Raw genomic sequence first — 24,326 nt, 5'->3', positions numbered from 1 at the left:
TTGAGTATCTCAAACTTAAATATGATAACCATTGATGTTCTCTTTATTGATGTTACATCACACGATAAAGAAATTGAGGGGAAAAATATTGTACTAACACATTCTTTAAAAAATACAACAGAAGCACTCATATCAATTGTAACCCTCTTTCTGTAACTGTTCAAGTGACCTTAGCTGGTATTTATGCTACCTTCCTCTACTACGCATTCTGTATTTCCCCCATCCTCAAGCAAGCACCTCAGCAGGTCTTGGTTCTTTTCTCAGAGGAGTGACTGATTCCTTCATTCTTGATGAGTCTGTGTCCTCTGCCATCCTCCCTGGACTAGGCTGTTGTAATCACAGGACATCATAGCACCAAGAGATGCCCTAAAGGATAGCTTGCACTTCAAATGTAATCTCTCTTAGCTCCTCTGTGGAAAAGCAATCCAATTTCCCCATCGTAATTTAGGTCAATTACTCCCCCCACCTCCCACTGTTATTCCTTTCTTAGCCTATAGGCTCAAAGGCACCAGAAGTCCAAAGTTGCCAGGGGGAAGTCTGAGCTTTCAGTTCAATGGAATGTTTATTGTGGTTCCTGGCAGGAGCTCTCCTGGCTCTGGAACTAAACATTTCTAGGCCAGCGGAACTCAAGGTCATGAGAATAGGATGGGAATAGGAAACAAAATTTCCCACGTGGATCACAGGGGTGATACTGAATGGAGCTATTCCCTTTTTACTCCTTCATTCCTGGACCATGGATCCTGGCTACCAGATAAATTGTACCATATATTGGACCCTTATTCTGGCATCTAATTTGCACTGCAACTGGGTCTTCAAAAGGCCATTCCATCTTCTATTAGGTCAGCTGCTTCAGTACGGTCAGGAACATGCTAAGACCAGTAGGTTCTGTGATCATGGGCCCACTGTCATATTTCTCTAGCTGTGAAGTGAATTCCTTGTGTCAGAAGCAATACTGTGTGGATTACCATAATGGTGGATAGGCATTCTGTAAGCCCTTGATGATTTTGGCAGAAGTATTACATGCAGGAAAAGCAAATCCATAACCAGAATAAGTATCTGCTCCAGGAATGACAAAACGTTGTTTCCACAGAGGAAGTGATCCAATGTAATCAACCTGCCACCAGGTTGCTGGCTAGTTTCCCTGGGGAATAGTGCCATATTTTGGGGCTCTATTGTTGGTCTCTCTTGTTGGCACTCAGCAGCAGCTATAGCAAGTGGTGAGCAGAATATTGTCAAAACCATGGATAACCCCCATCTCTGCCACCATGCCTCTTTGTTCATGGATCCACTGGACAGTGACAGGAACGGCTGAGGAGAAAGGCTGACTGTCAGTAGAACACGTCATCCTATCTACTAGATTGCTGAACTTACCTTTTGATGAGCATTTGCACAAGTTTCTTCACATCCTTCACCTATTTGGAAAGATCTACCCAATACTTTTTCCCCAGATGTCTTTCTCACCCAGTTTTCAATCATGCTCTTTCCAAGTCCATGACCATCAGCCAATCCATTGACTGTAACCCATGAATCAGTGACCAACTGCAACCTGGCTATTTCTCCTTCCAAATAAAATGTAGGGTTATGTGTACTGTCTGAAGTTCTGCCCACTGTGAAGATTTCCCTTTGCCAGTGTCTTTCAGGATTGGCTCAGGAAGGGGTTATAATGGGGCAGCTTTCCACTTCTGGGTAATGTCTGCAAAACATACAGAACCATTAGTAAACCAGGCCCTAGACTTCTCTTCCTCAAGCCAACTGATCATATTGCACACTCCATGAGGCTATAGGTGCATACTTGGCAGTAGACTGCTTTGTAATGGAAGTAGAAACTGTAGGCATTTGGGTAACTTCTTCATGTAACTTGCTATGTCTTCAGGATTTGCTCAGGCTCAATCACATATACACCACTTTTGTGTAATTATAGATTGCTTTATGCATGTCCTACTTTATGACTTGGTGGGTCAGCTAACACCCAGCTCATGATAGGAACCTCTGGTTACGTGGTAATTTGATGGCCCATTGTCATATGTTCAGTTTCCACTAAGACCCAAAAGCAGGCCGAGAGCTGTCTCTCAAAGAGAGAATAGTTGTCTGCAGATGATGGTAGAGACTTGCTCTAAAATTCTAAAGGTCTCTTTTGTGATTCACCTATGGGGCCTGCTACTGTTCCTACTAGCACCTCTATCTGCCACTGACACCCCATGTGCCATTCGGTCTATTTGATCATATCTTCCAAGTGGTAAAGAAGCCTGCATAGCAGCCTGAACATGTTGATCCTTTTCCTGTTCCAGGCTTCACTCAAAACTGGCAGCTTTCCAAGTCACTGGGTATATAGGGCAGAGTAACACACCCAAGTGAGGAATGTGCCATCTCCAGAATCCAAATAGGCCCACAAAATGTTGTACTTCTTTCTTGGTTGTAGAAGGACTAGGTGCTATAAATTAGCCTTCACCTTAGAAGGAATATCTCTGCATACCTCCCCACTGGACTTCTAAGAATTTCACTGAGGTAGAAGGTCTTCGAAATTTAATTGGATTTATTTCCCATCCTCTAATGTGTATTACGAACAAGTTCAAAGTGGTTGCTACCTGCTGCTCCTGTGGTCCAATTAGCATAATGTTGTCAATAGAGTGGACCAATGTAGTGTTTTGTTGGAGAGATAGACGAGCAATATCCCTCAAACTTGAGTTACAACACAGTGTTGGAGAGTTACTATATCCTTGAGGTAAAACTGTAAAGGTATATGGCTGGCTTTGACAACTGAAAGTAAATTACTTCTGGTGGTCCTTGTGGGCAGGTATCAAGAAAAATGGATTTGCTCGATCAATAGCTGCACACAATATACCAGGAGATGTGTCAATCTGCTCATATAAAGATACCACATCTGGTTCAGCAGCTGCAATTAGAGTCATTACTTGATTGAGTTTTTGATAATCAATTGCCATTTTCCATGATCCATCTGTCTTCTGCACTAGCCAGATACAAAGGGCTTGTGGATCAATAGCCAGATACAAAGGGGCTTGTGGATCAATAGCTACACACCATATACCAGGAGATGTGTCAATCTGCTCATGTAAAGACACCACATCTGGTTCAGCAGCTGCAATTAGAGTCATTACTTGATTGAGTTTTTGATAGTCTATTGCCATTTTCCATGATCCATCTGTCTTCTGCACTAGCCAGATACAAAGGGAGATGTGGTGGGAACCACACCATACTCATCTTTCAAGTCCTTGATGGTAGCACTGTATCTCTGCAATTTCTCCTGGGATGCAATACCATTTTGATTCACTGTTTCCTGGTAGAGGCAACTTACCTAAAGCCTTCCATTTAGCCTTTCTGATTATAATCACCCTCACTCCACAGGTCAGGGAACCAATGTGAGAATTCATCCAACTTGCAAGTATACCTATCCCAATTATACATTCTGGGACTAGGTAAATAACCATAGGATGAGTTCAGGGATTTACTATACTTACTGTGAATCAGAGTTCAGCCAAAATTCCTCTAATCCCTTCTTCAACTAGAGGTCCATGATGTTATTTAGGATCTCCTGGAATCAATGTCAATTCAGAACCAGTATCCATTAGACCCTGGAGAGTCTGATTGTTTCCTTTCCTCCAGTGTACAGTTATCCTTGTTAAAGACCATAGGTCCCTCTGGAGAAAGGCCAACTGTAAAACTTTCAGGTATTTTATCAAGATCCTTCCTCAGGAGAACCTGGCCACCCCTTCCTTAAAGGGCTTCTGGGGCTGCAAACTTGGTCAAGTCTAGAAATTGGTTTATGGGCCGAAATTCTCTTTTGCCACAATCCGATGTAGCCTTTCTTCTTTTAGTTGTTTGAGAATTTTTTTGCTTATACAGATTTTTATAAAAATGTAGTAGGCTTTCTTATTTATTTCATGCCTGGAAACACCATGATTGGTTAGCCAGGACCCAAAGTGCATATGAGTCATGCCACCATTTTGCCTGTGCTGACCATTACAGCTTAGGCCATTATGAATATTGTTTGATCTACACTGCCCATTCCAATAACTGCAATCACCTTGCCTTTGGCAATTCAGTGCCACCACCTGGCCCAATTAAACCCATGGCATTTAATCCATCCAACAGCATCTCTAACCTGAGGTCTGGCACAAGGAAAGGTGGACAATAAAGCTCTTCAGATGGGGTGACATCTCTCTAATCATTTTGCATTTTATAGGAGTAGTGAAGGGCATGACTCCTGAGCCTTCCCTTTGTGGTGGATTAGGTTTTACATGGGATACCCACTCTAGCATTGCAATTTCCCAGAGTCTAAAAGTCCCCTCACCAACATTAAGCCAGGGGATATCAGGCATCTTTAATTCCTTTTCAGCAGGCCATCTTTTGACAAACACTCCAGCCAACCATTCACACAAAATTTGACACCCCTTTTAACTGTGAAACCTTAAATCTAGAATCTCCACTTGCTGTGCCTCTGTCAAGAGACCATCAAAGAGCTGATATCCAATGCAAAACATACAGGGGTTTATTGATAACAAGCAAGCCCAGGGCTTGGTCCATGTCCAACACTCAACACAGTGCGTGGAGAAGGATGGCTCTGAGCTCTCAGGGTGAGGGGGTTTTAAAGGGAAAAATCGCAAGCAGGGTGGTACAAGCCTTGGCGTCACAGGATTAGGTAAGGGTGTGTAACTTTTGAATTTACTGGTTGGGGGTTACAGTTATCATTTTTGGACAGGCCTGGACAAGTCCCAGGCTCTGTCCTTGAGTTGCCATGGAGGCTGGCTGGCCTAGCCCATACTGACTGTGGGTGCTAACTCAGTGGCCCAGGCTCTGTCCTTGAGCTGCCATGGAGACTGGCTGGCCTCACACGTTCACATTGACCCATGCACGTAGCTCTAAGTCGGTGAGAGGTCTCAGACAGTAAACAACTGGCTGAACCTTGAGCAGTCAGAGTACGTGCAGAAAAGCAGCTATCACAAGGGCTATGCCTTTTGTTCATGGACCTCCCAGAAACTGCTGCTCAAGTCTTAGGAAACTGAAATTGAGGCCTGACCTCTGAAAGAAGACTGAGCAGCCCGTTATGGCATCTGCTTGGTCTTTTCACACTCCGTGGGTCAGTATCTATAAACTCATCCTGATCCAGTTTTACTTTTTTTTCACTATAATCTTATACCCTTGAAATCCATTCCCACACATATTCCTCAGACTTCTGCTTGAATGAATTAAGCTCTTTAGTAGTGTAGCATGCCTCATTGACTTTACTCTATCTCCTCTCTGGGATCCTGCTTAGCCTTTAGTCTGGTTCCGTCTAGAGGCAAGTGTTGGGGGTCCCTGAAGGACACCAGTATTGTCTTGCCTGGCATCTACTTCAGGGAAAGTCACTGCTGGTTTAGCAGACAATGGAAGACTAATTTTCTCAGTCGACAGTAGGAAAGACAATATTTCAGGGGATGGAGGTGAGATGACATCTTCTGATTATTATTATTATTACTATTTTCAATTTTTTGTTTTTTTGGGACAGGATTTCTCTTGTAGCCCTGACTGTCTTAGAACTCACTCTGTAGACCCGGCTGGCTTTGAACTCACAGAAATCCTTCTGCCTCTGCCTCCTGAGTGCTGGGATTAAAGGTGTGTGCCACCACTGACCAGCTCAGGAGTTCCTCTTCTGCTCAGGTGGAGAGACTACTTCCTCAGGTGAGATAAACCCTTGAGAGTCTGAGGATTCAAAATTCTCAGCCTCAATAGGTTTCTCCTGAATAACCCCATTCCATGTTACAGGATCCCATTCTTTATTTATTAATATCCTTACTTTAGCTGATGACACTCTTGGAGGCTGGGACTTGAATTTTTACTGTAAATCAGCTAACCTTATAATGAGAGCTCGGGGTTGATTTTCCACAACCTGAACACTGTGGCCACTGGAAAGAAGATTCTCTTCCAGGGCACATTTAGAAATCTTTAGATTCTCTTTGTGTGAATTTGGAGCTGGTCAATTTTATCACTAAGTTCACTGTTGTCTTTCACGGTATTCCAAGATACTAGAAGTTGGTTAATTTTTATCACAGAGCTCATTCCTATCCTTTGTCAATTTATTGAGAGATGGTAAGTGCACCTGACCAGCATTATCTGTTTCCTTATTTTTCCATAAATTGTCAAATTTTTATATACAGAGTCACCAAATCCATTGCTTCTCACAACTGGTGAATCATGATAATCAAATGTGTTCATCTCCTTAAGTTTGTAATATAGTTCATACCATGGGCTTTCAATACTCTCTTAGCTTCCAGGAGGGGCTTCAGTAATTGAAGAACCTTCAGTAACTGTGGGTGTTGTCAAATTGGAAGCCTATTCCAGACATATTTTAAAAAATTCATCCTTACAGCCAGGTGTGTAGTGATGAATGCCTTTAATCCCAGCACCTGGGAGGCAGAAGCAGGTGGATCTTTGTTTTGTTTTGTTTTGTTTTCGATACAGGGTTTCCCCGTGTAACTCTCTGTAGACTTGGAACTCTCTCTGTAGACCTGGAACTCTCTCTGTAGATCAGACTGGCCTCAAACTTATAGAGATGGAGGTGGATCTTTGAATTTGAGGCCAGCCTGATCTACATAGTGAGTTCTAGGACAGCCACTGCTTGTCCTTGTCTCAAACAAAACAAAACAAACAAAGAAACAATTCATCAGTATACTTCTGTTGCTCTAGAACCATTTCTGGTACTGAAAATTTGTATTAGGGCTCTCTAGGGTAACAGAAATTATAGAATGAATATCTATCTATCTATCTATCTATCTATCTATCTATCTATCTATGTAGCATCCAATTTTCTTCTTTCTATCTACACATATATAGACAGAAAAGGGATTCATTAGAATGGCTTATCGCCTGTGGTCCAGCAAGTCCAACAATAGCTGTCTACCAATGGAAGGTCTGAGAATCAAGTAGTTGTTCCATTCACAAGGCTGGATGTCTCAGCTGGTCTTTAGTATATACCAGATTCCTGAAGACAGAGGCTCTAATGCCAGTGAAGGAATAGACTTGCCAGCAAGATAAAGAGCAAGCAGGCAGAAAGAGGAAACTTCCATTATTAGGTTGGGGCCAGAAGCTGTGGATCAGATTAAAGATGGATCTTCCCACCTCAAAAAATCTGGAGTAAAGATGTGTCTTTCCAACTCAAACGATGCAGATTAAAAGTGGGCTTCTTGCTTCAAGTGATTTAACTGAGGAAAAAAAAAAAAAAAACCTTCACAGGGTACCCAGACACTTGAGTTTTAATTAATTCATATGTAGTCAAGTCGACAACCAGAATACCCATTATAACACTTTTTAGCAATTTGGCAAGTTACAATATTAATATACAATAATTAGTATCATTTCTACACATCAATAATTAACATATCGAGAAAGCAGTCAGGGAAACAATCCCATCCATGGTAGCATCAAAAACCAAAACCTCGAAACAAAACCATTGTAATAAATCTAGCCAAGGAATTTAAAGACCTCTACAATTTAAACTTTAGTGTACTGAAGAAATTAAGGAAGATAGTAAAAAAAGAAAAGAACATGAAAAACAAACTGTTAAATAATAAATGTCTCTACTAGCCTCAGACAATTTGAACTCTTGGTCCCTAGTTGGTTATAGCATGAATCTTAAATGGTCTTATTAATAAAAACAAACCTGGGAGCCAGATATTGGGGTGAATGCTGAAAAGTCAGAGAAACAGAACAGGCTACAGCTAACCTCACCTTGCCAATTCCTCAGCTGATCCTGTTTCCTTGGACTAGAAGCTTCTGAGTCTTCATTCAAATAGATCTCAGCTGAACTGCTGCTCAAAAGCCTAAAAGCTTAACCAGGCTCTAGTTCCTAGTACTCACACCTTAAATACCTTTCTGCTTTCTGCCGTCACTTCCTGGGATTAAAGGCTCTTGTTACCATGCCTGGTTTTGTCCAGTATGGCTTTGAACTTACAGAGATCCAGACAGATCTCTGCCTCTGGAATGCTAGGATTAAAGGCGTGTGTGCCACCATTTTCTGGCCTCTATATCTAGTGGCTGTTCTGTTCTTTGACCCCAGATAAGTTTATTAGGGTGCACAATAATTTGGGGGAACACAATATCACCACAGTTGGTAGTGTCCCTTTGGTAAGCTTAAGAAGGGTGGCCTTGCTGGAGGAGGTGAGTCTCTAGAGTGGACTATGTCTGCTGCATGCTGTCCTGCTGTCTCTAGCATATGGGTTCTAACCCTCTGGAGCTGTAAGCACAAATAAGCCCTTCCTTCTAAAACTTGCCTTGGTCATGGTGTTTTATCATAGCTATAGAAAAGTAACTAATACATAAGTTGGTACCAGGGAATGGGCTTGCTATGTGTCTCAGTTAGGGTATCTATTGCTGTGATGAAATACCATGACCAAAACAGCAAGTTAGAGAGGAAAGGGTTTATTTAGCTTAGACTTCCATATCACTATTCATCATTGAAAGAAGTCAAGGCAGGAACTCAAAGAGGGCAAGAACCTGAAGGCAACAGCTGATGCAGAGGCCATGGAGGGGTACATGCTTCCCATGCCTTGCTCAGCCTGCTTTCTTATAGAACCCAGGACCACTAGCCCAGGGGTAGCCCACCCACAATGGGCTGAGCCCTTCCTCATCAATCACTAATTGTGAAAATGCCCTACATCTGAATCTATGGAGGCATTTTCTCAACTGAGGTTCCCTCCTTTCAGATAATTCTAGCATGTGTCAAGTCGACATAAAACTAGCTAGCGCACTATGACAGACCTGACCATGCTGGGTTTTTGTTTTTGTTTTTGTTTTTGAGGAATGTGGAAGACTTTGGAACTTTGGACTGTAAAAGCAGTTGAATGCTGTAAGAAGAACTTAATGAGCTATCCTACTGGAACTTAGAACATAGTGCGGCCAAAAGCCATGGAGGCCTAACTCAAGAGGTTTCAGAGGAGAGCAATATTAGCCATTGGGCTAGTGACTGCTCCCATATCATTTTGGCAAAAAAATATGTGGCTGCTTTCTGCCTGTGTTCTAAGAACTTGCATGTGGCTACATTGACAAGTATTGGATTAATTTCTTGGACAGAGGAGATTTCAAGACATCCTACTACTGACTCTGTTGTGTAGTTATTAGCAATTAACTTACATGTAAGTTTACAATGAAAAAGAAAAATGTTTCAGAAAGAAATATAAAATATGCAGTTTGGAGAGAAAAAGGACACTGGCAGCCTTAATGTTAGAGCCAAGGCTTGTGCTTGAAAAGAGGCTGTCCTTGTTAAGGAAAAGAACACCATTAAGGAAAGGCCAGATCTTCCTTGGAATAAAGGAAAGGATTCCCCAGGATAGGATAATACCCAACTAAGCTTCCAAAGTGCAAAAAAGAGCATAAGGCATTATCTGCTCCCAGAAGGCAATGTTTTGCGGTATAATATGGCCACAAGACTATGGATAGTAGAGTGGAATGTGGTGGTTGGAATAATAAATATCTCTCATAGTCTTGGGCATCTGAACACTTGGTCCTAAATTGGTGGTACCACTTGGGAAGGTTTAGGAGATGTAGCCTTGCTGGAAGAAGTGTATTACTTGAGTCAGGCTTTGGGATTTAAAAGCTTTATGTCATTTCCACTTTTCTCTTTGTGCTTTCCTGCTTGGTGGTTTGAAACCTGAGCTCCCAGCTTCCAGCTACCAGCTCCAGCTGCCATGCCTGCTGCCTCCCGCCATGCCTGTCTCTGCCGTATGGACACTAGCCCTTTGGGATGTTGGGTCTAATAAACTCTTCCTTCTATAAGCTGCCTTGGTCGTGGTGTTTTATTACACTAATAAAACAGTAACTAATACAGATTCTCAGGCTCACTGATCAGAAGAATCAATATTTTGAAAATGAACATAAAACCAAAAATCAACCTACAGATACAGTGTTCTCTCAACTGAAATTTTAATGTCCCTCTTAAAAAAAAATCCTAAAATTCACAGGCACAAAATATCACACATTGATTAAGCAATCACGAAACTAAAGGATAATGCTGAGGTATTGCCTCAACTGATTTCAAGTTACACTACAGAACCATAGAAAGTCAGCTTGGCACAAAATAGACATGTAGATCAATACAAAGAATAGAACAGTTTGGAATAGAATAGGATAGAGTCCATACAGCTTCATTATTTTTGACAAAGATGTCTGTCAAAAGTACACACTAGATAAAAGACATCAACTAGTTCTGGAGAAACTGGATAAATACATGTAAAAGAATTAAACTAGATCATTTTCTCATACATTGCCCAAAAGTCAACTCTAAATGAATCAAACACCTTAATATAAAACTCAAAACTCTGAAACCACAACAGGAAAAAGTTGGGAGTATGATCCAATAGATAGGCGTAGATAAGGACTTTCTAAACAGGTCTCTAGTTGCTGTTTAAATCAGGTTAATAGATGTTGAACCAGACCTTATGAAATGAAAAGACTTCTTTCTGCATAGAAAAGAGGCAAGGGAAGAATCAGTTTATAAGATGGGAGAAAAATCTTTGCTAGCTACACATCTGCCCAAGTTTTAATATCTAGAATGTATAAAGAATTTAAAAAATAAGGCCTGACAAGATGGCTCAGAGGATAAAGTCACTTGCCACTTGAAGATGCAAGACTAGAGACCTTAGTTCAATCCCCCAGAAACCACATGAAAGTTTTAGAAGAAGAGAACCAACCTCACAAGGCTGTCTTCTGATCTCCATTGGTATGCTATGACACACATATGCATGCACATACACCAATAATCAATACAACCTAGATTTTAAAAGTAGGCATCAAGAAAACACCTCAATTAAAAAGTGAACTATGGAGCTGAACAGAGTTCCCCAAAGAAATCACAAATGACCAATAAAACATTTTAAAAAGTTCTCAATATTGACAGCGAATAGGGAAATGTAAATTAAAGCTTTGAGATTCCATTTCAACCCAGTTTGAATAGCAGTCATCAAGTAAAAATGACAATAAATGCTGGTGAGGGTGTGGGGATAGGGAGACATTTATTTACTGTTAGTGGGAGTATAAATTGATTCAGCCACTATGAAAATCAGTGTAGGAGTTTCTGAAGAAGTTAAAATAGACATTCCTTATGATTTTGTTATATACCACTTTGGGACACAAACCCAGAGGAGCCTAGACCCTATAATGGAGATACCAACACATCCACGTTACTGATGCTCTAGTTCCAGTAGCTAGGCAATGGACTCAGTCTAGATGTTCATTAACTTATGACTGGATAATTAGAATTGTGGGACATTTATATTATGGAATAGGATTCTCGTCAGTAGTATGATAAGATTTGAAAGAATGAGATGGGATTGAAAAAAAGTTATGTTAAGTGAGGTAACCCAAGCCGGGGGAGAGAAACACCATATGCTGTGCCTCACATGCAGATTTAGCTTCAAATTTTTAGATGTCTGTGTTTAAGTAGCAATGAGCATCTATAGCAGTCAGGAAGCAAGAAAAGAGCCATAGAATGTGTGTGCTGGGAAGGATAATAAGACCCAAGTGAAATGAAACTGGATGGGGTGGGGGGATAAAAAAAAGCAGAAAAGCTTAAAAGGGAAGGGAGTTTGTGAGTAGCAGAAAGGTAGGGGGCTGCAGGGTGGGGCATCGAAAAATCAGGATGTATGAGACAGCAAATGGAAACTTAATAAGTTAACTAAAAATTATTTTTAAAAGGGATATGCATGATCACATTTCATTGTGTACATATGTGAAATTCTCAAAAATAAAGGAAAAGTGGGTTCAAATGGAGGTACTCTGCATGGGTGGACAGTGATGTTCCCAGAAGCCTTTGACTTTTAAATTCCCAGTTCCAGTGTGAAATAACTCCCTATAAGTTGTTACCCAGAGAGTCCCAAAAGGATCCCAAACCAGGAGAAAAAAGGTACCTTCAGTTGCCTGCCAGACCCTATTGCTGAAGATACTGCCCACAGAGCATAGGAAACCAACATGGAAGTAAGCAGGCAGTTTCCTCCCTGTTGGTTAGCATTCACATTTCCAGAAGGTGCTATACTGGCTGTTTGAGGAGAAAATTCATCAGCAGACTTATCCAGCTGTGGACCCTGCATTCTATAATACTAAACTATCAGGCCAGATGTAATAATGCATGACTTGATGCAAGAATGACATCTATGTTTGGGAGATAACCAATTGTATTCTGTGTAGAGCTAAGGTCTACTTTGTGAGAGGGACCATATGCCTGGTCCCGAAAACTTGGTCAAATGCTTATGCCAGGGAGGGGGATTTTCTGATATTTTGCTAAATGGACATGTAGTCATAAACTAGTGCTGCTTTTCAATGTTAGTCAGAGAAGCTTCTGTTTGCAGAGAGTACAGGTAAATGCAGAGACTCATAACAAGTTAAAGCGCTAAGAATGGGTGACTCTTGAGCCCTCAGCTCTAAACAGACTATCTATAATATTCCCTCAAAGGCCCAGAGAGCATCACAGAACAGGGGTCAGGAAGAAGATAAGAGCTCGAAGTGGGTAGGAGACCTATGAACCACTGTTTTCTGAATATGACGGATATGGCCATTGCAATCACGAAACACTATAGCTGTGGCTATTCTCAGGAGGCGTGCCCAGACACAAAGTCATGAAAGTAGGAGGGGGCTGCTTGGGGAGAAGAAGAGTTCAGCAGGCATGGAAGGTGGCTAAGAGAGGACAACAAAGGGTAAATATGATTATGATGCATTGCATACAACTATCAAACTGACAAAAAGAAAAAGAAAACCATTAGGGACATCACAAAGGACAGGTGTAGAGGGAGCTTGATTCCAGGTAAGCAGGTTGCAGGGTGGATCTTAGCTTAGCTCTCACAAAGAGAAATCTCTACGCTTTTTGTAGTTGTTTGTATTTTAATTGTTATATTGGGCTCAAAAGCTGTGGCCCTATAGCAGGCTTTCTTGGACCACCAGCCCCCAAATCATGACATGGAGACTTATTAGTTAGGAATGCTCGTCCTTATCTGATGCTTGTCCCACTAGCTCTTATAGCTTAATTTAACCTGTTTCTCTTCATCTACATTTTACATTGGGGCTTTTACCTTTTCTTCATTCTGTATGTCCTATTTTCCTGCTTCTTCTGTGTTTGTCTGACTCGTGTCTGCCTGGCTGGCCCCAGGCATATCCCTCTCTTTCTCTCTTGTTCTCTCCTCCCAAGCCCAGATTCTTCCTCCTACTTATTCTCTCTGCCTGCTGGCAGGGAGAAAAAATATCCCTCTACTTCCTAGCTAATGACCATTCAGCTTTTTATTAGACCAATCAGTGGCCTTTCAAGGAATGTGAACTTTGGATAAGCTAAGGTGCTAGTGAAAGACTTTTGAGAGGTTGGCACACCTGTTTCCAGGTTTGAGGAATGTCATTTGGTAAGATCCCAAGTCTACACTAGAAATCTTGAGGTCGGGTGTAAGCGGGTTAGACTTGGAGTAGCAATGAGGTTTGTTAGTTTGTTCCCATAGATTCAGTTGGATAGTGCACAAAAGGGGCCTCTCTTTGAATGGAGATTGCCTTGACGATTGTGGCTAGAAAGCAGGAGATGTTGCAGCCCCAGGATATTGTTATATTAATTAATACTAAGGTCTGTTGATAGTTGGAAAACAAGACCAAGTAATTAAGGTGCCTGACAAAGGAGGATAAATATGAGTCTTTAAAAGGGCATTGTAGGATCAGGGAACTGCTTAGAGTCCGACCCCAGAGTCTGAACCAGGTGGGGAATTCCAGAGCCTGTTTCACGCGCATACCCCTCCCACTGACAGCCACGTCACCCAATTCGAGGTCCTACTCAGAAGCTTCAGTGTCAGTTCCCTCTCCTCATCTCCTTTACCTATCAGGCACCCCACCCTCTGCTATGCGGACTGCATGGAAACCAACCAGAACCCTAGTTAAGAGACATTCAAAGCCAGTCTCCTCCCTACCTGTCTACCTGCCAATCAGCTGTCCTAACTAATGAGCAGATTTGGGACCACCCAGAGTGTGAACCTGGAACCCAGGGTGGTCTCAAGACTGCAAACCAAGTATCATGCAGCTGATCTCTAATCTGGACTGACAGCAAACAAAGATCCTAACACCTACCCCATAAAGGCAATCTCCACACCTCCACACCAGGTAATATTCTAACTCCAAATGCCTACATCCTGCTATAAAAACACAAACAAGAACAACCAAGACAACATGCCCCTCCAAAACCCAGCATCACCCATTAAAACATTTTGTGAGAAAAGAACTTAGCTGATACAGAAGACAAGAACTTAAAAATAGTAATTATAAATATGCTCAAGGAGCTCAAAGAAGTTATGAATAAATGTTTGAATGAAGACTATGGAAATACAAACAGTTGGATGAAACAATGAGAACAATTAAGGTATGAAAGTAGAATTTAACAGAGAAGTAGAACCTCTGAAGAAAAGAGAAATTGAAATAAAATTCAAAAATGAAAAATTCAGGGAAATCAAACAAAAAGCCCAGAAGAAAGCCTCTTTCCAGGAATTTTCATTCACAGAGGTTCATAGAAAATTGAGCACAACTCCCTTGGCAAATCAGGGCTGGCCTGTCTGTTGTTGAGAGTCAGGTATTGAATAACTTACTGTCACTGTGTTAGAACTGATTGTGAACTGAGATCTAACAATGTTTCTTTTATGAAATTGGTTCTTTTGTGTTTTGTGTAAATCTTTAGAACTGTAATCTCTTCTTGGTGAATTTTTCTTTTAATGGGCGGTGTCCTTGCCTATCTCTTCTGATTAGTTTTCTTTGAAAGTTGACTTTGTCAGATTAAAGTAGCTATGCCTTCTTGTTTCTTTTTTCCATTTGCTTGGAATACATTTTTCCATTCTTTTACTCTAAGGTAGTGTCTGTCCTTGATGATGACATGTGTTTCTTAATGGCAGCAGAAAGACAGATCTTTTTTTTTTTTTTTTTTCTAGTCTAATCTGTTAGTCTGGATCTTTTTATTGGGGAATTAGAACCTTGATATTGAGACTTATTATTGAACAGTGTTTATTCATTCCTGTTATTTTATTGTTGAAATGTTAGAGGTCTAGAGCCTAATCACGATTTATCTCGGGTTACCTTTAGGCTCCTAAATAGCTATCCCCAGCCCAACTCTGTACTGGACCTAACATCCAGTGACTAACAGATAAAACCCTTTTGGAATTTACTAACTTAACAAACCCTGGTTTCACTAATCAAAGGGCTAAGAATGCTTTCGGATAGCATCCAACTTCTAAAGCAGAATTCTCTCCATATTGCTATAACTGCCTATCTGATGTACTCAGTAAAGTATTTGAAAAGCATCTTGATTTATGTCTCCCTCTGTTCTGATACCATGAAAAATTTTATGAAACTGATTCCATGTTGGAATATTAAATTTGAGGTGACCAAAATCTGCGGTTCTGGGCCATAATCACTCAAATTTGGCTCTAGAATAAACTATCTCTTATTCCTGTTGAATGACTGTTATTTTGTGTCCATACCATGAACATGGACAGATTTTACCTTTAGGACATGTCTTTCCTGTCTCTGTTCCTTTGGTTCTTGAAAAACTCTTCATGTCTTCATTGAATACATACCATGAGGAATGGAAGATGACCACCAACTTTCTCCACTTCTATGCATTTTAGATTTTTCCTTGCTAGGATGGTTCCATCTACAATATAGGTGGGTCTTCCCACTCCAATTAATATACTTTATTGCCAATAGATATCCCAACCCAACCTGATCTACACTATATCTCTTTGAGACTGTCTTCCCCAGGTGATTCTGAACTATGTTCAGTTGATGATTAAAACTAACAATCATAATGAGGGATCAAAGTGAGATCAAAGTTGTTAGAAGGAATAAAAAGGAGCTGCCTAAATGTGCAGGCTCATTTATTTCTGCATGACTCCTGGTCATTATCTTTTTAGTTTGGTTTTCAATGAATTGTTGCCACTGCTTTGAAAGTTTGACTATCTTCAGGAAGGCCTTGATTTCAGAGTCATATTTGGTTAGAGCTTTTGTGTTGCTGACCGTCTCCTTTCCAAATGACAGCACAGACATGAATGAACCACACAGAGGATATTGACTGAGTCCATGTAGATATAAGCCTCATATTTGCCTCTAGCTAAAGGAAGCAGGTGAGGGCAATAAGATCAGCTCTCTTGACTCATGAGGCTTGGGTCCTGGAACCTTGATTGTGGCAGTGAGGGAATAAGAAAGGACCGACACACAGATATGTGTACAGAATAGCTGGGATCAGGTGGTGGTGTGTCCTCTGATGGGTGGTATCTACTGCCCCAGCAACCTCAAACCTCAGCATGTTTATTAGGTATAGCACATGGGGGAGCAGTTAGCTAGTGATTATAGGAGATATGTGTAGGCCAGAAATTTCAGGCTGTAAATATAAGGGAGGAGAAAGCTGCAGTTGCTAGATTTTGTACACAATGATAATCATTCATAAACACTCATACTTGATCCAGAAGAAGAAGGCCTTGACAACTTTGAACCTGACCACTATGGGGAAATGGTTTTGCCTACATCTCATGGGTTCTAGGCTTTGGTCTTTATCATATCTGTAACCATGGCAACAATACACAATCACTCAAGACTTTACTCACTCAGGGCTTCCTGCATTACCTACAATTAGCCTTTTGTACTTATGTGGTACTGCAGGGACCAGATAATTCAATGACCTCTGTGAGTCTAACAGCTGTCTACCTCAACACCCAGGTCCCATGTTCCTATCAATGAACCATGTAGTCTTGGGGTCAGGGGGAAGTGTGTTCTGAAGACCACATGCCTGGCATGTGTCAGCCCTACAAATTCTATGTAGAAGCACTGGGACAGGGAACGGGGATCTTAGGTATGGTTTTAGGCGTTGATGAGGTTTGATACTGACTTTTAGGATTCCCAAATGAAAGTTTGATATTTGTGAATACAGGTATTGGAAATTTAGTGAAAAGTATCAGAGTTTAATGTGTCAAACATGCTGGAGTATAAATCAGTGATCTTTGTCCCGGTGTAAGCTTGTACACTTTTTAAATGAGAGAGTGACTGAGGCCGACGTTCAGAGGCATGGCTAAGGTTTCTGACAGGTAGGCTCCCAAGCACCTGCTCTCAGCATTTGCATGAGGACTTCTGAAGCAGTTTCTGTCACGAACACATAAGAAAGGTTTTCTTAGGTCCAATAGGGCCAAGAAGGGGCAATAGTTAGAGGTTATTTAAAGGCTTCTGTGGTCTTTTCCATGTTGAGACTATGTGATGGTTAGTTTTAATTGTCACTTGACCAAATCTAGACTCACCTATGGGCATGCCTGTTGGGGATTATGTGAATTGCCTCTATGGAAGAGAAAAGACAGACCCACCACTGTGGGCAGTGACATCCTCTGGCTAGGATCCCGGACTGTATACATGGAGAAAGGGAGCTGAGCAGCAGCAAGCATCATTGCCCCTGGCTTATGGATGTGGTTTGACCAACACAAGTTCCTGCCATGCTGCCTTCCCTGCCATGATGGAGCGTCCTCTTCAGACATAGGCCAGAAGAAAATGCTCTCCTGTAAGCTGCTGTTGCCAGACGATTTTGTCACAGCGACATAAAAACAGAGAGTCCAATTTAATTCTCATCTCTGCTCATCACAGGCCCATAAACAGATTTAGCTATGAGTCTAAACTGGGGAATCAGGATGCCACAGTACTCTGTCACTCTCAGAAAGATACATGTGGTACTTTGGAGAAACGTTCCCTACAGGCTCAGGTACTGGAACACCGGTCCTCAGTTGATGGCACTGTTTGGGGAGGCTGGGGCGGTCCAGTCTTGCTGGAAGAAGTACATTGCTAGGAGCAGGCTTTGAGAAGTTGTAGCATCACCTCACTTGCAGTCCGTTTTCTCTGCCTAGGGCTTGTGTTGAAAGATGTGCACTCCCGGCTCCTGACACCCTGCATATTGCCTCTGCTATGCCTCTGCCCTGACATGATGGACTTGTATACAGAGGGAACTAGAAACTCAAATGAACTCTTCCTTCTAAATATTGGTCATGATATTATATCATAGCAGTGAAAAAAGAATCGATGCAGCACATAAGAATTTTTTTTTGGCAGTTTCTTATGGTGTCTAGGTAAGTGCCATGTCCCTAGAGTTAGTGCTTATCCCAGTAAACATAGTTCTTGAGAAGATACTTGTGAGTTAGATGGGGCAATAGTATCCATGATACCAGTAACCAGTTAGTGTAACATCTAAATAGTATCTAAGTTAAAGGTGTCTTTGTCTGGGCTGCAGACAAGCAGATACTCTATATGTTAAAGGAAGATGCTACCGATAAGGCGGAATGATCCTTTAAGGCTTGCCCAAACAGGTGGGGACTATTTTGGAAGCCCTTGGAGAGTACAGTCTAAGTTAGTTGTTGACTGCCTTGGGAGACAGGGTCTTTTCACCCTAAGTAAAACAGGAACTGAGTCTGGTCTCAGGATATAGAAGAAAGTGATCTTTAAGCCTAGGACTACCCACCTGGAAATCTTTGTCGGCGTATGAAGGTGTACAAAGACCAGTCTTGTTAATGACTCTGAAGTCTTTTACCAACTGGCATCTGCCATCAGACTTTTTGACTACCCAAATAAACATGTTGTGAAGGGAGCTGCAGGGACAGAGTAGGGTGGTTGCCTAAAATCTAAGAACAGTGGTTTATAGTCTCCTGTGTTTAGAACTGAGAATCTGGGGAAGGAGGTGGAGATTTGAAGAAATTTTTTCATGAGGGTTGTGGACAGTGACCCAGGAGTGCCAATAGAACAATTGAGTCTGTGGCCTTGGCACTAGCTGAATCTTGATGTCTTTCCTCGACGTGGGGTAGGACAACTGAGTTACAATAGTAGGGAATGAGCAAAGACTGTTTCCAAAGGCACATACTAGAGGGAGTATGAAATGGTCCTATTGAGGTCACCTTACTATTCTAGCAAGGAAGGTTAAGGTCGGAAAAATGGGTCTGGGGATAATCAAGGTAGAATAATTAGCCTCATAGTAATTAAGACATTAATCTAGGGCTGGAGAGACGGCTCAGAGGTTAAGAGCACTGGCTGTTCTTCCCGAGGTTCTGAGTTCAATTCCCAGCAACTGCGTGGTGGCTCACAGCCATCTATAATGAGATCTGGTGCCCTCTTCTGGCCTGCAGGGATGCATGCAGGCAGAACACTGTATACATAATAAATAAAATTTAAAAAAAAAAGAAAAAAAAAAAAAAAAGACATTAATCTAGTGCCTGTGGCATCCAGGATCAACCAAGGCTCTTCATAGAGATGGGAAAAGGTAGCCTCTACCCCTGAGCCCTGTCAATTGGGCTGAAGATTTCCCTGTTCCTTGTGAGCTCCCACAATCCAAAAACAGAGTCAGAGCAGCTGACATGTCCTCAGCACCTTTTTAGCCTCTCTTGGTGTCCTTTCACATTTGTAGGCTTTACCCATGTTTGCATCCATGTACATGCATATTCATGCATTAAAGCGAGAGCAAGTGTATGATAGAGAATGTGTGATGTGGCTTTGTCTTTCTGAGTTTGGGTCCTGCTTTAGTTAGGGTTTATATTTCTGTGATAAACACCATGACCAAAAGCAACTTTGCAGGGGAAGGGCTGATTTGGTTTACACTTCCACACCACAGTCCATCATCTAAGGAAGTCAGGGCAGGAACTTAAGGCTGCTCACTCTGTTCCTCATGCTTTGCACAGCCTGCTGTTTTTTTTTTTTTTTTTTAACTTAGGACCACCTGCAGAGGGGTACTATTCCTCTCCTCCCCTAGGCTGGGCCCACCCACATCAATCGTTAATCAAGAAAGTGCACTTCAGACTTACCTATAGGCAGTCTGATGGAGGCATTTTCTTAATTGAGGTTTTCCTCCCAGAAAGTTCTACCTTGTGTTGGGTTGATAAGACAAAACAAAACAATGACTCCCCCCCCCCCCCGACACACACCAAACAAACAACAACAAAGCCTAATCAGAACAAGTCACTTTGATTAATATACTTTCTAGATCCACTAATTTTTCTACATCTTTTGTAATTTAATTCTTCTTTACAGCTAAACAAAATTCCATTGTATTTGTGTACCATGTTTGAGTTGTTCATTTATCCACCGATGGACATCTGGGATGGTTCTATGCTTTTGCTGTTGAGAGTACAGCAACAAAGAACATGTTGTATCACTGCTTCTTTTTCATACCTTCTCTTAAGCACATAGTTACAGGGCTCCGTATCCCATGTTGGGACAGAGAATCAGTCACTCTAATTCTTTCCTTCTCTTGTCTTTCTTTTATTTTTTGACATTATAATATAATTAAATCATTTCCCCCTTCTCTCCCGTCAAACCCTCCTATATAACCTTGCTTGCCATTTTTTTTTTTTTTTCAAATTCCTGGCCTCTTTTTTTTTTTTTTTCCATTAATTGCTGTTACATGCATATATGTATATGTATGCACATATATCCCTAAATTTAACCTGCTCAGTATGTATAGCAGAGTTATTTGAATGAATGCTTTCAGGAATGACCATTGGTATTGGATAACAATCTGTGTACTCTTTCTTGGGGAAGACTATTTTCCCAGCTCTCAGCGTTCCTTAGTTGCCCAGAGTTCTTAGTGTAGTGTTGAGGCCTTATGGTATTTCTCCATCCACTTAGGGATGTCCGTTGTTGTCCTTGCTCAGCTCATGTTTAGGAAGTCCTGTTGGTGAGATTGTATGGTGCAGCTTCTGACATTACTAGGAGACACAGTCTCACAGCATACTCCCTGATCCTTTGGCTTTTAAGTCTTCCCTCCCCTTCTTCCATTATGATCCCGGTGCCTTCGGTGTGGGGATTGTTTTGGAGATGTATCCGTTGGGACTGGGCTCCACAGCTCTGCATTCTCACCAGTTGTGATTTTCTATAATAGTCTCGGTCTGGCCCGGCAGTGCTTGTGCACGCCTTTAATCCCAGCACTCGGGAGGCAGAGTCAGGCGGATCTCTGTGAGTTCAAGGCCAGCCTAGTCTACAGAGTGAGATCCAGGACAGGATCCAAAGCTACAGAGAAATCCTGTCTCAACAAAAAACAAAAGCAACAACAAAAAAGTCCCAGTCTGTTGCAAAAAGAAATTTCCTTGATGATGGGTGAGGACGACACTTATTTGTAGGTATAAGAACAAATACTTAGAATATAGTTACACAATTTTCTGGTTTAGTAAAGTGATGGTTGTAGTTTCTTCTCCAAGATCAGTAACTTCATTAGCCCTGGGGTATTTGGCTGGGTTTCCATGACCAGGCATGATTTCCCTCTTGTTGAGCAGGTCTTAAGTCCAATTAGAGATCTGTTGGTTACTGCTGAAGTAAGTGTGCCACTGCTAAACCCTTAGGGATATCAGGCCATGCAAAGTAGGACTGGTAGTTGTCTCGCTTCTTCAGAAGCTTACATGGTGCCTTCCAATACCATGTAAGCTAAGTCAGTTCCAGCTCAGAGGCTCTGCATTTGAAATGCATGGTTTCTTCAATAGGGACTTACCTTCCATCTCTAGTGGAGAACCAAAGGCAATAGCAACAGCCTATAATGTTCTGGGAGTCTCTTAGACAACCCTGACCAACAACTCAAAGAGGGCTTCTCATGTCTGGTGCTGGGGTTTTTAATAGGTGGTCTTTGGCTATTGGAGGTAGCATTGTTAGCTCAGATGAGAATACATATGTCTGTGTATGTATATTATAGACTTCTTTCTATCTATCTATCTATCTATCTATCTATCTATCTATCTATCTACTTACCTACCTACCAATTTGTCTATGTATCAATCTATCTATCATCTATCTGTCTTACTATTTAATGTGCACTGGTGTGTTGACTGTATGTATGTCTGTGCGAGGGTGTCAGAAGCCCCGGAACTGGAGTTACAGACAATTATTAGCTACCATGTGGGTGCTGGGAATGGAACCTACGTCCCCTGGAAGAGCAGTCAGTGCTCTTAACCACTGAGCCACCATCTCTCCAGTCCCTTAAGGTAGACAGTTAACAGTCTGATTCCCTATTACTTTTTCAGACATTCTTACTGTTATTTCACTCTCTTCCCTCCTGTATTCACCTCCTCTCTCCCTAATTAGAGCTTCCCTTTCTCCATTTCCCCATCAGATCACTTGTACTCTGCTCTTCCCCTCTCTATTGCTTGTGTCCTCACTCCCCACCCCAGAAATAAACCCCTTTTACTCTCCTGCTTTCTGCAGTTACTCCAGGGATATGTACTCACATCTGGAGATGTGGAGCTAGGAGCTTCCAATGAGACAGAACATGTGATGTTTGTGTTTTGGGGTCTAGATTACTACGCTCAATGTGATCTTTTCTAGTTTCATCCATTTACCTGTAGAGTTCATGATTTCATTTTTCCTTACAGCTGAGTAGTATTCCCTAGTGTATGTTTATCACACTTTCATTAACCACTCATTGGTTGAAGGACATCAAGGTGGTTTTCATTTTCTAGCTATTGTGAATAAAGCAACAATGAAGGCAGCTGAGCAAATATTTGTGGAGTAGGATGTCGAGTCTTTCAGATATGCCAAGGAGTGCTATAAGCTGGGTCATAGGTAGCTTAATTTTAGCTTGTTGAGATTTTTTTCACACTGATTTCCATGGTGGCTGCACCAGTTTATAATCCCACCAACAGTGAATGAGGATTCCTTTTTCCCAGCATCCCCTCCAGTATTTGTTATTAGTTGTTCTATTGGTCTTTGCCATTCTGACTGGGGTAAGATGAAATCCCAAAGTTGTTTTTATGTGCACTTCCTGAATTGCTAGGGATGATGGACATTTTTAATTATTTTCATTTTTGAGATAATAATATAATTACAACATTTCTTCCTATCCTTTCCTTCCTCCATACCCTCATATATACCCCTTCCTGGTCTCCTTCAAATCCATGATCTCTTTTCTTTATTAATTGTTATTACACACACACACACACACACACACACACACACACACACACACACACACGTGTGTGTGTGTGCGTGTGCAAATATACATTTAAAAAAGATATTTTTTACTTTTTTTTTCTTTTGAGAACTCTCTGTTCAGTTTCCAGACCAATTTTTTGTCAATGGGTCATTTGGTTTTGTAACTCTTTGTTTTTGAATCACTCTAAGTCTTAGGAGGACATCTCTCCAGAAGAAAAGAGTCCAGAGTGTCCAGAAGGGATTCAAAGGCCACTTTCAAAAGGGACACTCCACTTACCGAAAGGGCTTCTTTGTACAGGGCCAACAGTTGAAAGAGAAGGGCACTTGGTGCAGAGTCCTGCTTTAGTAAGTGGATATCTCACCAATTTGTTCTTTCTGGAAAATTCTCAAGGAAGGCTGTCAGTTTCGAGAGGGCCAGCCAGAAGAGAAGGTACATGGACTGTGGGAAGCTATCCACTGCACCATGCATGGAAGCATCCAGGATGAACTGACCCAGCCTGTTGTGCTGCATGTTGGAATTAGGGATTGAGACATGAGACAGGAACAGTTCTTTCTTCCTGAAGGGCCAAGCATTTGGGACATTTTGCTTTAGGTCTTTAAAATCTCACCATTCACCTTGAGTAAAGATAGTTAGTTGTCTGGGGAGGAAGATCTATCTACTGAAAAATCTGTTAGAGGTAAGGCTTGGCATCCCAGGGAGATATTTGTGCCTCACTGGAAGGTCACTGTGGCTGGAAAGTATTGAACGCTATGGAGACTTAGTAGAGTGTTCTGAGGGTTCTCAGGTAGAGAAAGATAAGGTTCCTGGAGGAACTCTAGTCTCTTACCTTTATGGCAGATAACAAGTGTGTGGTGGAGTATAGAGACAATCTGACTTCTCCATGAGGATTGCCCTGGCCAGGGACCTTTAACTGTGTCTGAGCTTCTACATGATTCACCAGGGCTCAGGAGAAACAGAAGAGCATTGAAGTGCCTTGCTTCCCAAATGGACCACAAAATGTGGTGGGTCAGAGTGAAACAATCCACCTATAAAATAAGAGTAAAAAAAGACAAGTTTTCTGAAATCGAACTGGGTACAGTCTTAACACAACTGTTTGCTGTGAGATGGTGGACTGAGATGCAGTTTTTTTTTGTTGTTATTTGTTTCTTAGCCAATATTCATTTGTCATAATCACAATAATTTGGCTAAAAGCAAATTTGACAGTAACCATCCTGGAACTGGCTATTGCAAACAAAACTCTTAAGTCTGGGGGTTTTTTGTTGTTGTTGTTTGTTTTCAATGGAAATGATTTTAGGTCAGAGTTGGGTTGAAATGACTTCATAATGAAACAAGTTAACATTTAAATAGAAAGGGAGACAAAAGAGAGTAATGGGGGTATGAATATGATCAAAGTACAATATGT

General features: G+C 41.5%; 1 protein-coding gene across 1 annotated transcript in view; it reads right to left on the bottom strand.

Annotated features, from left to right (window-relative positions):
• Positions 1-225: 225 nt before the first annotated feature.
• The window catches only part of LOC118595658 (putative inactive deoxyuridine 5'-triphosphate nucleotidohydrolase-like protein FLJ16323), a 53,699-nt gene continuing 29,598 nt past the window's right edge, over positions 226-24,326 (bottom strand). Inside the window, 25 exon segments of the mRNA XM_036206381.1 lie at positions 226-337; positions 339-469; positions 471-605; positions 607-718; positions 720-783; positions 786-833; positions 836-938; positions 940-979; positions 981-1,168; positions 1,171-1,223; positions 1,226-1,270; positions 1,273-1,385; positions 1,387-1,435; positions 1,438-1,500; positions 1,503-1,547; positions 1,550-1,745; positions 1,747-1,865; positions 1,868-1,930; positions 1,933-2,168; positions 2,170-2,425; positions 2,428-2,471; positions 2,473-2,986; positions 3,178-3,244; positions 3,246-3,657; positions 3,659-3,727. Coding sequence (XP_036062274.1) covers positions 226-337; positions 339-469; positions 471-605; positions 607-718; positions 720-783; positions 786-833; positions 836-938; positions 940-979; positions 981-1,168; positions 1,171-1,223; positions 1,226-1,270; positions 1,273-1,385; positions 1,387-1,435; positions 1,438-1,500; positions 1,503-1,547; positions 1,550-1,745; positions 1,747-1,865; positions 1,868-1,930; positions 1,933-2,168; positions 2,170-2,425; positions 2,428-2,471; positions 2,473-2,986; positions 3,178-3,244; positions 3,246-3,657; positions 3,659-3,727 — 3,277 coding nt within the window.

This window comes from Onychomys torridus, chromosome 14 (genome assembly GCF_903995425.1).
Source record: "Onychomys torridus chromosome 14, mOncTor1.1, whole genome shotgun sequence".
Lineage (NCBI taxonomy): Eukaryota > Metazoa > Chordata > Mammalia > Rodentia > Cricetidae > Onychomys > Onychomys torridus.
Note: the sequence above shows the minus strand (reverse complement) of the source record. Positions and strands in the feature narration are given on the sequence as shown.